The 12,973-nt window shown below is 44.0% G+C and overlaps 1 protein-coding gene across 2 annotated transcripts; it reads left to right on the forward strand.

Annotated features, from left to right (window-relative positions):
* Positions 1–123: 123 nt before the first annotated feature.
* On the forward strand, positions 124–12,192 carry LOC144178650 (HIG1 domain family member 1A, mitochondrial-like). 2 transcript variants are annotated; one of them, XM_077706657.1, is made up of 3 exons: positions 124–280; positions 2,180–2,306; positions 7,619–12,192. In XM_077706657.1, the coding sequence occupies exons 2-3, from the start codon at positions 2,186–2,188 to the stop codon at positions 7,828–7,830; spliced, it is 333 nt and encodes a 110-aa protein (XP_077562783.1). In that variant the 5' UTR covers positions 124–280; positions 2,180–2,185; the 3' UTR covers positions 7,831–12,192. The 2 variants fall into 2 exon arrangements, with proteins under 2 accessions (XP_077562783.1, XP_077562782.1); XM_077706656.1 differs by having other exon boundaries at positions 167–351.
* Positions 12,193–12,973: the final 781 nt, after the last annotated feature.

Here is a 12,973-nt window from a genome sequence, read left to right on the forward strand (position 1 = left end):
CTGTCGTCAACTGCGATAACTTGAAGGAATATTGTTAAATATAAAGTCGTCTAATAATACCGAAGCTAACTTACTTATTCAATGTTTTCCTCGCTATTGTTATTTCATATGCTGTAGCAGCTTTCATTGCAATCTCATGACGCCTGTGTCGGCTTGTGGCGCAAGCCATGGCGCGAGCCGGAAGGTTGGCAATCTAGGGCACCTCTTGCGCTGTCATTGCGCAACGCAGGTGGCCTGAGCGGCCCGCATTCAGAAGTTCAGTCAGTCAGTCTTCTGGTTGGTAAGTGTTGTACACATTGTGGTCTTGTTCGCAAGTGAAAATCAGTGGAACCGCAGCTCCCTACTGAAATGGTATGAAACAGCTTAGCTTCTGGTGCAGTCGACCTCCCCGTTACCTTGAAATCTGCCGCTCAATGAATGAATGAATCAGGGGTCGACCCGGCTTTTCGCGCGTCACAGCGCATAGAAAGCAGTTGTGTTAAATTGCCCAAAACTTGTGTGTGACACACTTTGCGGTGCCCGCTTTTTTTCGTGTGGTAGCAGTTTCAAAAAGGTCAACGTCGTGTGCTGCTCCCAGTTAAGCAAAGTTAGCAACGACCTTGGTTTCACGGCGTCGGAAATGCCGACTATTGCGGAATCGCGCTGAGCATCTTGCGGTTTTTACGGCAATTCGTTCTTGGTGCTTTCTTGACTTGGCCTGGGAGTGATTATTACGCGCCTCGTCTATTTCAGCTGGCCTTGCTTTATACCATACATCGAAGGATCTGCGACCAGCAAGTATATAACACAGGCTTATCAGTTCTAGCCTGTTGATTGTAAACTAATCGCCTGTTGTTAGCAATGTATCGGCGAACGTCTTGAGTAATGGGCAAGAAAAATGGCAGTAGTTCTATAAATGAAATCCTGAACACGACTTAATGCACTCAATGTCATTGCGTCAGCATAGTTTTTTGCGAGCTGAGTACTGTTCTGAAGCAGTGGGCTACAGCTTAACCTCCACAACTTCGTAGTGGCTATGCAGCAGAATACTTCATCCAACTGTGAAGAGATGGCAAGGTTTTAATTAATAAGCTGTAGCATAAAAGTCTTTGTTGAACTCCTGCGAGCGCTGCCCATGGAGCAATTTTACCTTGTGCACCCTACCCTATCACTACACTCGTTCGTGCGGTGCTGACACCTTCCAGCAGCTTCCAAGCCTACTTCCTTGTGTTTTACTCTTGCCTTCGGGAAGAAATTTTCGCACATCAGATTATTGTCCCACATTGGAAAGGGCTACCACGGCCAGTGCTGCCAAAAGAAATGTCTACGACCCTGAGAAGTGGATCAGTCAGAGTCGTGTTTGTAACAGTTAAACATCGGGACGTTGGAAACTAACAATGGGGACATGTGCCGATGACTTCCGGTATCGTGTAACTATATACCTGCCGTAGTGGCTCTGCAGATACGGTTGGCAGCACAAAGTCGTTATTTCAGTTACTGGCCACTGCAGCTGTTTTTCTAGTAGTAGTGAAGAACTGAAATTTCATTTTTAAGTTTCCGCATACGTTGAAGGTGTTCGGGTAGTCATGGTTAATTCATTGCCATCCTCTGCAGCAGACCTCGATAGCCTAAATATAGCTTCAGCATGTAAAACCCAAATGAAATTGTCATATGATCATGGGCTTAGGCGAATTTGGGTGTGAGGATGTCCCATTTTGTGTTGCATTGGTTTGTATCACAATGAGATGATAGTGCTAAATGAGGTGGACAACAAAAAAGAATGTGTACAGTGCTTTTTCTGGATGAGGACTTTTACATTGCACTTTTCTCGTTATAAAATGTAGTGCGACTTCTTTTTGTGGTTAAAGCACCCAAGTTGGGACTGGACAAACAGGCTACGTAATTGGCCGAGTTCGAGCTTATCTTGTTGAAACATTGTTTTTCATACGGACAAGCGGTACAAGGTAGCTTCCTTGATTGTGCTGGTGTTATAACTAGCCCATCGATGTGCCTCAAAACGCACAGTTTCAGTGAAGCCGCTTTTATGCCATGAGTGTTTGAAATAGCGTATTGTGCTTGAGAAATCACCTGTGATGTACATTTGTATTAGGAACCAGTGCTCATTACATATTGATTTTTCTGGGTTTCTGTCTGGTCTTTAATTCACCGCCTCTTATCTAGACTGTCGTTTCCTTTACAGGCACTGATGACTGACAACAGCTCCAAAAATATGTCGCAAGTGTCGCCAATAGAGGCGTCCTACAATGAAGAAACTGGAGTTGCAAAATTCAAGCGGAAGGCCAAGGAGTCCCCCTTCATGGTCATAGGTACGCATTACGTGCCACTGCTTAGTGTGGCTCGATGAGGACACAAGTGAAATCCTATACGAAATACTTCTCTGAGCAGTGAAGTTCTGTTAGCGCTAGGGTTCTAAATTAAAGGGGGAATCGAACGTTAATATAGTAATTTTGCGACTAATCGAATTCAGATTTAACAGTCAAACAACTGAACTAAATGTCGTTTGAGTAATGAAAGAATCGACTATTCAATATTTCTTGTGTGATTTTCCAGTTGTGATGTGTATGGGCTTATAAAGGACTGCAGTGTACCTTAGTAGCCCTTTTATTGACCACCTTTTAGTGAAAAACTTCCAGAATTCACCAGTTGTGATCCCGATTATTTATAAGGAAAACGAGCAGATGTGCAAGTGGAGCAGCATCGTGCCACTTGTTGAGTGAGCCAGCTACCTGAGAAAAAAAGAGCATATGCATAAGGTAATGAGTTGGAAAACATGCAAACAAAAAGACGAATGCAGCGACACTGGATCTATATGCTATCACAGCTTGAAAAACACATATTAGCAAGCTTGACTGACAGTCAGATTTGTTGCTAAAGATAATTAGCAGCAACGATACAGACATGCCAACTTCTAGCATCACAGGTGGCATGTACGCAAAATGTCAGAAGTGGCAGACACACGAAATGAAAGCACATTTTAGATGACATCGCAGGAATGAAGGGCCTCCTGCATTTATTAAACCAACTCTCCTGTGTACAGCAAATGTAGTACAGTAAAACATTGCTGCAAGAGACACTCAAGGGATCTGGGAAACTTGTCTCTTGTAACCAAGGTCTCTTGATGCGAATTTAATGGCGGCAAAAAGCGAAAACAGTCTTGTGCTCGAGATTTTGGCGCACGTTAAAGATCCCCGGGTGGTCAAAATTAATCCGGAGCCCTCCACTATGGCACGCCTCATTGCGTGTGTAGCATTGGCACGTTAAATCTCATAATCAGTCAAGTAATTTGTATACGAAATTGCCAACATGGCAATCGTTGGAAAACCAGCCAAACCGTTTTCATTAAAATGTCACTTACAACCAGTTGTCCCTCGTAACAGTGTCTCTTGTTTCAAGGTTTTACTGTAGTACGTCACACGGCGTAGTGACGTACTACGTACTAATTTCCTGCAGTGACGCCTTTCAATCTCTAACAAAAAGCACAACGGATACGGTTTATTCGGCTATAGTAATGGCAAAATACATTTTATGTTGACGGCATTGGAAAGACTCGCCGTGTGAGCCAGCTGGCCACAGGAAACACAAGGTTTCTTCCTTCAAACATTATGTTGCCCTGGAGAAGGGAGCAGTAGATTTTTTTTTTTTTCGGCTGGAAAAAATTGAAATTGCACCACAGATGTTGAGCGCACAGCAGTGTATTTCGTTTCATATCTGAAAGAATGTGTTGCACTTGGGAAGTTATCTGACAGCGCAGCAGATCTTTCACGTGCCTCTGAATACTGCACATTAACATTGGCTGTCGGGCTCAATTGTTAAGGCTGGTAATTAGGAAAATAAGCGTTTTGATGAGTGGCTTATTTCGTCATACATAGAACATGCAATGAAGCTGACAGGGCCACTGCTGGTCATTGCTATATCTTATGTATTGTTGTAGGTAATTACTGTTACAAGTGGCTAGGCTGAGCTGTATTTGAAAAATGCTTGACAATCTTTCTTGAATTGTGGGAACAGTGTTTGATATTTCCTATAGCTTGGAATGTGCGTGATTCAACTCTTACGCCTAATTGGCTGGCAAAATATCTTGTTTGCATTCAGAAAGTTTACAATACCCTTACACCGATTATTAACAAGACTAAAAAAAAAACATGATTTGGTTCAAATTTAAATGGAAAATCAGGTCACCAAATTAACTGAATTTGGAATATAGGTTGTATTCAGTCCTGTATTCAGTCCTAACTGTAGAATGCTATATGAACAGGGTTGTTCGTTTTCGGGTAAAACATGATTTTACCCGATTCTTGCTCTCCGAACATGTGTCAGGAGAATCAGGTTAAACCCAATTTCTCCCTGAATGGACCTTTTCAAAGTAGTGATCTCCACAATCGTGGGCTGACGGTCCACCGTTCTCAACCAGTGCTTGGTGGAAGCAGGCTCCGCAGACACAGCTTTCGAACTCGTTGAGTATTGGCATAACTCTACTGCTCGCTACCCCACGATGGCAAAGGCTGCACTGACATGGTTGTGCTATAGTAGTGAATGGAAGCTGTGATGTCAAGAGAGCTTTCTCCCAGCTGAGATAGGTTTAGCGATCAAGATCTCCAATAGAGACTGACATGTTGTGTATGCAGATGATAATGTATTTAAACGAGGATATGTAAAAAAATCGATGACCAGCTTTTTGTGGATAAAGTTTTACTTAGAAGTTAGGTTTTTAGAAGTTATCAATGCTCTTTACTGTCATCATTACTGATTGATTTCCAAAGAAACACCAAATTTCCTGGAGTATTTGTTGGAAAGCCCTGATGTCTTATTGATTACCATCTTCAAACACCAATTTTAACACATTAGAGTTAAGAAGCTTTTCATCTTGAAGCAAACACCAATTTTAACACATTAGAGTTAAGAAGCTTTTAATACCTTCTGATAAAAGAAATTGAGTGTATCGCATAGTACATCTGTAAATTTAACCTGAATTTCTGACTGGTTTTACGAGCAAACCAAATTTCTTTTTGATTATCAGTTTGAAAGAAGGCTCCCAAATTTTACCCCTGGATTTAAAAGGTATAAATAAAACCTGAAAATGAACAGCCCTAACTATGAACGATAAACTGAATTCACTGAACTTTAATTAAAAGTGTTCCAAAGTACCTTAAACTGACACTATGGAGCACACAGGGTCCCGCACAGCACAGTGCAGGTGCTTTATTACTGCAGCAATTTTTAAAATGTGATCAACATTAATTAAGTTCTCTTGTATCGAAAGAGCACATGTTTAAACCCTCTTGTAATCTCATTCAAGCCATTGGTACCGGAGAACTATACGTATGTCAGCGAAAAACTTTAGTTTCAAGCCTTGATTCCTGAAAACGGTCTGAAGTCCATAAAACTAGGGGCACCTAATGATTGATGTTGTGGCAGCACAAGGTGCCAGGCTTGATTGTACGACCGTCATTGAACATCTTCCTCTTTACAGCATTGGTTGATTGTAGTGTAAGTTAATGGCATCGTTCATAGAATGAAGTTCTCCTCTGCAGCTAGATACTAAAGCCCCTCTGTCACATGCAGCGTCAACCTCTCTCATTTGGCTTCAAAAATGTTTTGCTCACAAGTCCAACAGGTTATGTCACTTCCAGATTTCAAAGTGTCATCTACAAACATACCTAGATTTTCATTTGTTTGAATGAAGCTGAGAGCCTGATGCTTTGTAGCCACTTGCTGCAGCTCACTGCTGTATGTGGTGGTACACAAGGGTGAAAATTCTTTTTGGTGGCTTAGTCACTTCTGTGTGTGCATCAACTATAAGAGTGAAATGGCAGGGGTGAAACCATGATCGCAGATCACACCAGTTAGCACTGTTCAGAAAGATGTTTGGACTGCCTCCTCAGCATTGACAGGAGGCCTGTACAGGATGGCACACGGCAAAGGACCATCATACTCAAGCAGGGTGCATGCATATTTTGACAAGCTGTGCCCATGTCTTGCGACAAGGAGTGTGGCAAAGAAGTTCAGATGACACTTTGCCTCACCGGAAGTGAGCTGTCCAATAGCAAGCTTCTCTGATCTGTTATGCAATGAAGGAGGCAATCCAGTAGCTAGGGAAGGGAGCTGCAAACTTTTCTGCTAAATTTCGAGCTTCGTGCTTACACAAGGTAGTTCTATTGGCACAGGTGCTGTTGACCACATAGTGGAACTGCGCTTTTTCTTTTGCTATGTTCAAATTGTTTTTCAGAACTCGTCAGGGGGTATGCTAGGCTGAAGGGCCAACTTTTGAACCATTTCACCAATTTCCATTCAGCCTTGCATTGTATTCCCACCCTGTAACAGCCCGGAAAGGGCTCACAGTATTGAAAATAACTAAATAAATAAATATTCAAGAACCCGCCGCGGTGACTCAGTGGCTAAGGCACTGCGCTGCAGGACTCAAGGGCGCAGGTTCAATCCCAGCCATGCCAACAATTTTTCTTATGGAGGCGAAAAACAAAGATGTACTATATTTTCTGGTGTATAAGTCGCGGTTTTTTTTCTGGAATTTTCGTTGGTGCATCTTATTTACCGGTGCGACTTATGTATGGAATAAATTTGGTACGTGGCGGCCGCGCGTGGTCCGTGCTTGAAAAGGTGTGCTGCATGATGTCAGCGCACGTTAAGAGACAGCTCTATGGTCTAAATGAATTAATTATTTGTTAGCGAGTAGGAGGAAGAAGGCTTTGATGGTTTTGCTTAAACGCCGTAAGTACATGCCATCTGTGTGTATCAATAAACGATTTTTGAGAACTTAGTTCTGTCTAGACTTTGGACGGTAGATGCACGCGTCTAGCACTACTTACCGAGGGAGGCGTTCAGAGGTGGCGGCCGCCGCAAGCATGTACTTTTGCCGCACTTTCTAACGAGCTGATCCTCTAGGAGCTTACCTGATTAATAAGTGCATTTTGTGCACCGGTGCGACTTATCCACATTTTTTTTTGGAAAAGCTGCCGTTTTGAGGGGAGTGCGACTTATAGACCGGAAAATACGGTACATGTGTCCAATTTGGCGCACGTTAACAATCCCAGGTGGTCTAAATTAATCTGTAGCTACACAGAATGGGATGTGTCACAGCCCAAGTGTAGCTTCAACACAGTAAGCCTCCCCTTCCTATTTTCTTTGAATTTATTATGGGATGATTTACCTCATTGTCATTATCATACATTGACAATGCGGTTACTAGAGGAAAGCTGCGTGTAACAGACGAGACTTTAAAGAAATAGAAGATGGGCTATTTGGTTTTTCTAACCACGCTTTGCCCTGCATAAATACTAGTTTACAGTGCATTAAATGAGAAATTGCAGCCATGGGTGTGGCAGATAGCCTCGGCGACAGTGGGGCACTGGCTGCAGTGACCTCTAAATTTTCTTTTGAAAGAAATGGTAAGGTGTTTTCTTTCGTAGCTGTCCTGTGTGCTTTATTTTTCGCATCACTTTCTGGCTCCTCACGCATCATTATTAGTTTAGCGTTGGTTCAGTGCACTGAACCCCTGAACTTGCGGTTGCTAAGAGATGTTTTGCCTGACAGGGGACACGTAATAGCTCTTTATGTGGAAGGAGTTACACCGCCCCGGTCATGCCCTTCTCATCTCCCCCAGGTTTGTCCGGCTGCGTGTTCGCCTGCGCGTACGGGGCCTACCTGTTCCGGAGGCGTGGGACTACCAACCCGTCCCTGTTCCTGATGCAGCTGCGGGTGACGGCGCAGGGCACGGTGATCGGGTGCCTGATGCTTGGCGTCTCCTACAGCCTCGTCCAGAGACTCATGAACCACGGCAGCAGCACGGGAGGAGAGGACAGGGGCCGCTCCTGAGGACCTCTCTGCTGCCTAGCCACTAGCCAACCTTATTTAATGAAATGGGGACTGGGTGTTAAATTTAGGCTCTGTCTTTGTGCTCTTGTGCTTTGCACGCAAGTCGGAGGAAATGGGCGCAAAAATTGTTAGCATTATCTCGTCTTGCCTGTGTGCCTGTGCGCTTGAATCGTGTAAGAGCACTGTCTGCACCAACTGCGGGCTCTGCGAACGTGGCCAATTTCGTTTTGTATTCGTGGTTTGGAACACGTTTGAACGTGCAGCCACTGCTTCAATGTAGAATTGAATAGCTAAGTACAGTAAAAGCTCGCTAATTCGAACTCTGTTAATTCTAACTTACGGTAAATTCGAGTTCATGCTATGGTCCCGGCACAGCCCTGTATATTTCAACGGATGAAAACTCCAGATAATTCGAACACGACTGTATTTGGAACGGGTAATTCGAACTGGGGTCCCCTGGTTTCCGTCACTCCTCGCAGAAGTCGGCCCAAGGGATTACAATGTGTCGCAAATCCAAACCAAACCAAATTTTCTAGAGATGCAAAACAATTAAACAAAAAAAAACAATAGTGTAGCACACTCTACACTATGGCGACAGCTTTTTTTTGCTTCCGCAGCAGACTAAGCAATTAATTTCATTCGCTGTTCGATCTGCATGAACATCATTTACGAAATCATCTGCCACAAACGTGTGGTAGCACCTTATTCGCTATAACAAGTCCAGGGGTGGCTTCTTTGTGTTCAGTCTGCGCAGTGTGGCGTGACGTCCATTCATTCTAGCGCCCTCCCGCTAATTTGAACTCCGCTTAATTCGAACACTTTTATGATCCCATTCAAGTTTGAATTAACGAGCTTTTACTATACCTGCATTTGTCTGCCTCTTGTTTTTGGGCAGGTCCGAGTCCTGATGAAAGTTTAGGAGCCGACTTATTGAAATTCATGCGATTTGTCATTGGTTTCTGGGTATGGTTAAAGAGTAGACAACAATTTTTAAGTGTCAACTTAACAAATTATTTAAAAAAAAATTCTTATTTTTGGCGGTTGTGCCTAAGGTTTTATATAAACATTCTTGGTTTTATGGAAGCATAGATGTTGCAGAAAATTCTATTATTTTTCGTAGACTTGGTGAAGTTGTGTGCTTACTATGTCATTATCTTTTTGCACTTGTTCGTGGACAAGGCACACACTTGTAAAATACCGCTATGGTCGTAGACACAGGTGTTTGTACCTCTTGCAAAGCAGCAAAGCATTTTCGATCATGGGATAAACATGCATAGAACAATGCTTTCTTTTTACTGTGATCTGCTGCAGTAACTAGGTAATTTAATTGATGAATGCCCAGACAAAGTTCTGGTGACAGTGGCAGTAATGTATGAAGTGAAGTTCCTTCAAGTTAAGCACCTCCTGCTGGAATGATTAAATGACAAGTGAACAGTTTGAATTTGTTGTTTTGGCTGCTTTCAGCAGCAGCACTAGAAGTAGCACTGCTTTTTTTCGAGCTTTAGTTGAATTTGGTTTTCAAACCTCATTGTAGTTTACGTGGACAAAAAACATGGTTGTAGTGGCCAGCTCAACGCTGCACTCTTTTGACTCAGGCGCCAAGAGCAAGCCTTACTATCCTTGTATGTCATCACAGTGGGCAGGCGTTTCCACTGATTAAGGCGGATGTTGACTTTGAATGGTGTAACACAATGGCCATTTCAGAAAGTTCTAGCTTCCTGTTGTGTGCGTGTCGAGACACCAATAGATTGCACCATTCCTTTTTAATGTGATAGAAATAAAAGGCTGATTGAGTGAAAAACAAGCAGTGTCCATCTGAGTCACCCCTCCACACCTTTGCGAGGAGCGTGTGACACGGCATTGCTACAACTGCAGGTGTAGTGGTTCCCCACCTCGAGAGTAGAGAAGAAATTACATTAGTGAGGGACAGAATGACCTTCTCTGGGTACAGGTCCGGATGATGTGCATCCAGGGTGTCTAGCGACCGGGAAAACCGGGAAAAGTCAGGGAATTTTGAGCCACCGGGAAAAGTCAGGAAATTGTCAGGGAATTTTTGAATCAAGTAGTACCAGTCAGGGAAAACCGCTTTGGGGCCAGCCCACACAGTTTTAGAATAGGGGAAACCAGTGTTGGAGGCCCCCAAGAAGTTACCGAACACAACACGTTCGCGCGCGATGAAAGCGTGAACCGCATGAAACGCTTCTTGGTTTTTCTGCAAGGGAAAACGCGGCGCGTACACCCGAGGCGCGCTGATGCCGCCGCGCAAACCACCCGCACGGTGCGTGCCGAGCGGTAGGCGTTGGCAACATGGCGACAGCACCGGCCGCGGAGTCGTGCGGCAGCTCCAACGGCCGCTTCTAACCGCTCTTTAAAATGCTGCTCAAGGCACAAACGCACTTGCTTGTGCAGGAAAGGAGCCACCGCAGGCACGAAATCGTCGACGCGGCCGTGAAAATACCGCGCACGAATCGCGTGCAGAAACTCGCCGTGCGGTTCATGCAGCTGGCTTAGGTTGCTGGGTGCATTTGCGGCAGAGGGACGTCTAGGTGGTGCCCAAATCGCACGCAAAACGGGCTTTTTTTAGCGAATTTTAAAAGCCAGTGCTTTTTGGGAGCTAATACTGAAAGAACTTCCTTATGATATCAGGAGCCAGAATTACATAATCAAAAAGGAACATGGTTTAGCGCGAACCCAGTGAACCGCATGGGGTTCACTGGTGAACCGCATGGGGTGAACCGCATGGCGCGCGGCTCCCCATTGGCGCAAGTCGTCAGGCTCCTCCCACTGCCGCGCGCAACGCGCGTCATTTTCTGAGCGAGGCAGAAGCTGCCGCGCGTGCGAATCGTCGATGCGGGCGTCAAAAAATCGCACGCGCAACGCACCATGCGGTTCACGTTGCATGTCAAGCCAGGACAATCAAGAAAAAAAGCAAAAGGTGCTTGCTGAAGCGCAACTTGAAGCTTCTATCCCGCAAGATGAAATAAACTATCTGAAGCCGTAACTGAAGGCAAGCAAACCTCAAACAACAAACTGAAATTAATCAAAGTGGATTTTAAGAATTAGGGCACTTGCAACAAATGTGTTTTTCCGTATGATAGAATGTGTTTTCTCTACGCTTTTTATATGCTTCACGGACCGTTTCCACAACATGGCGCGTGTTGTATTGGTCAGGGAATTTCAACTAAAATGGCCGTGGAAAACCTGGAAAAGTCAGGGAAATTGAATTGGGCAATTTGCTAGACACCCTGGCATCAATGTGGCAGGTTCGAAAAGGAGCGCGCCCGTTGCCTGCAATGCATTCCATAGCCATGGACACTCAGTGGCGTGGTAACGGGCTCTGTAGCAGCGAAATGGCTCCTAAACCTCCCACTGGCTACAGACTACAGCACATACCAGCCAACACACTACTGTAGAAACTGAAAAAATAACCGGTACCAATTCAGCTGCAAAACTTGAAAATGCTGCAGCACAGCAGTGCAGAGAAGTACTCAGTGACATTCAACTGTTGAATGCTTGGAATTCGGTGAATGCTTGCAGTTGTCGATGCTTTTGCATCCACAGCAGATAAAAAGTGCTTAGGTGTCAGAATTTTCCATTGTCGTCGCTATCCTGATGCAGCGGTTTCATGCGCTTCAGATAGCTTCATTAATACTTTGTCGCCTAGCATGGATGTCATCTAAGCATGCCAGTGAAGAGTATGATAATCGACTTTTGTATTGGGAGGTTGACTTATAAGAGCCTTTGATCAACCCGCCAAAACTACACAGGTTATGAAGCACGGCGTAGTGGAGGGCACTGGATTAATTTTGGCAACCTGGAGATCTTTAATGTGCACCGGAATCTTGGAACACGCGAGGGTTTGGCTTCTCACCTGAATCAAACCCACAAACCTGGGCTCAGCAGAACAACACTTTAGCCATTAAAGGAGCCTTTGTTAGACTGGAAAGGCCAGTGTGAAAGTGAACTATTAAGTCATTTCATTTAGAAAGTACAGTGCTTCCTTTTTGCTGTTTTTGGTTTAGTATTTATGTGCCACCTTCCCACAATGGCGAAGCTAGTGGCAAATGTCTTGCCTTTCAGCTGGTCTAGCCTTTCGAAATTGGTGCGCTGCAAGTTTTAAAAAAAATCCTGTTATGATCTCCTTAGTCAGAGCTGTCTTGTGTTCGAGCTCACTTGTCATTTTTCCAGTTCCCACATACTGCTATGAGATCCAGTACAGTGAATGTTCAAAGCACTGAACCAACAAAAACAGAAGTTTTTAGTTTGGGTTTTTGTATTTATTCCCAATTCTTTGTTTGATTGAGCTGCAAATTTTCTGTTGTCAATAAAATAAGGCTTCGTACCTCTGTTGCTGAAATACAAGTTTTGTTCTACTTGTCACACGCAGAGTAACGAATAGAGAATATGGTGAAACCTTGAGCGTAAATCTCTCTAACGAAGTTGCCACGTAAGCATAACAGCAGCAGTGGGAGTGTTCAGTTTTTACAGTGGCAAGGTGTTGTAATTGTGTAATCTGTCGATTTGCGCTATTTTTCCAAAAAGTGCAATCACTGAACAAGATTTGTCTTAGTAAACAGAACATATTTTACTGGTCTTATCAGGCTCTAGCTAACCCTTCCTCCCTCCCTATTTTAACTGCTCTAAGCACACTTCTGCATCGAGTCTGGAAAGCATACACGTTCGGGAGTGACGCAGCCGGGTGGTAACCCAGAAACTGGCGTGCTGGCGTGTCAGTAACAGGGAAAGGGTAATGACCTTGCACTGTATTTGTACAGCTCGGAGAGCAATTCATTTCTTAAGCTTCTGGTATAACAAATAAAAAGCGGCAGATTGCACGAGCGAGTGAAATGCTGTTTCAAGGGGCAACTTCACTCCAGTCGAAAGATTGCCTCATCAGAATTACATTCATGGCAGCCTTAACGCTAAATTTCAATAAGTCGTATAATGAGAAAAAGAGTAGTGACTCGCAAGCTACTTTCCCGTGCCTGTGACATAAGTCTACTTTGCACGATTGGCTGATGCAGATTAAATAAACCAATTATTGAAGTAGTTTTTCGGTACTGCTGCTGTTTCAAATAATGTTGTGTCGTGACAATAAGGCAATGAACAAATGGCTACGGTGAAATAACCAAAGGGAAATAAA

Source organism: Haemaphysalis longicornis, unplaced genomic scaffold (genome assembly GCF_048455015.1).
Source record: "Haemaphysalis longicornis isolate Haplotype H1 unplaced genomic scaffold, Haemaphysalis longicornis Haplotype H1 scaffold_4, whole genome shotgun sequence".
Taxonomy (NCBI): domain Eukaryota; kingdom Metazoa; phylum Arthropoda; class Arachnida; order Ixodida; family Ixodidae; genus Haemaphysalis; species Haemaphysalis longicornis.

Coding starts and splice junctions, on each gene's coding strand:
- LOC144178650 (XM_077706656.1), top strand. Junction 2,307..7,618: donor GTCCCCCTTCATGGTCATAG/GTACGCATTACG, acceptor CATCTCCCCCAG/GTTTGTCCGGCTGCGTGTTC.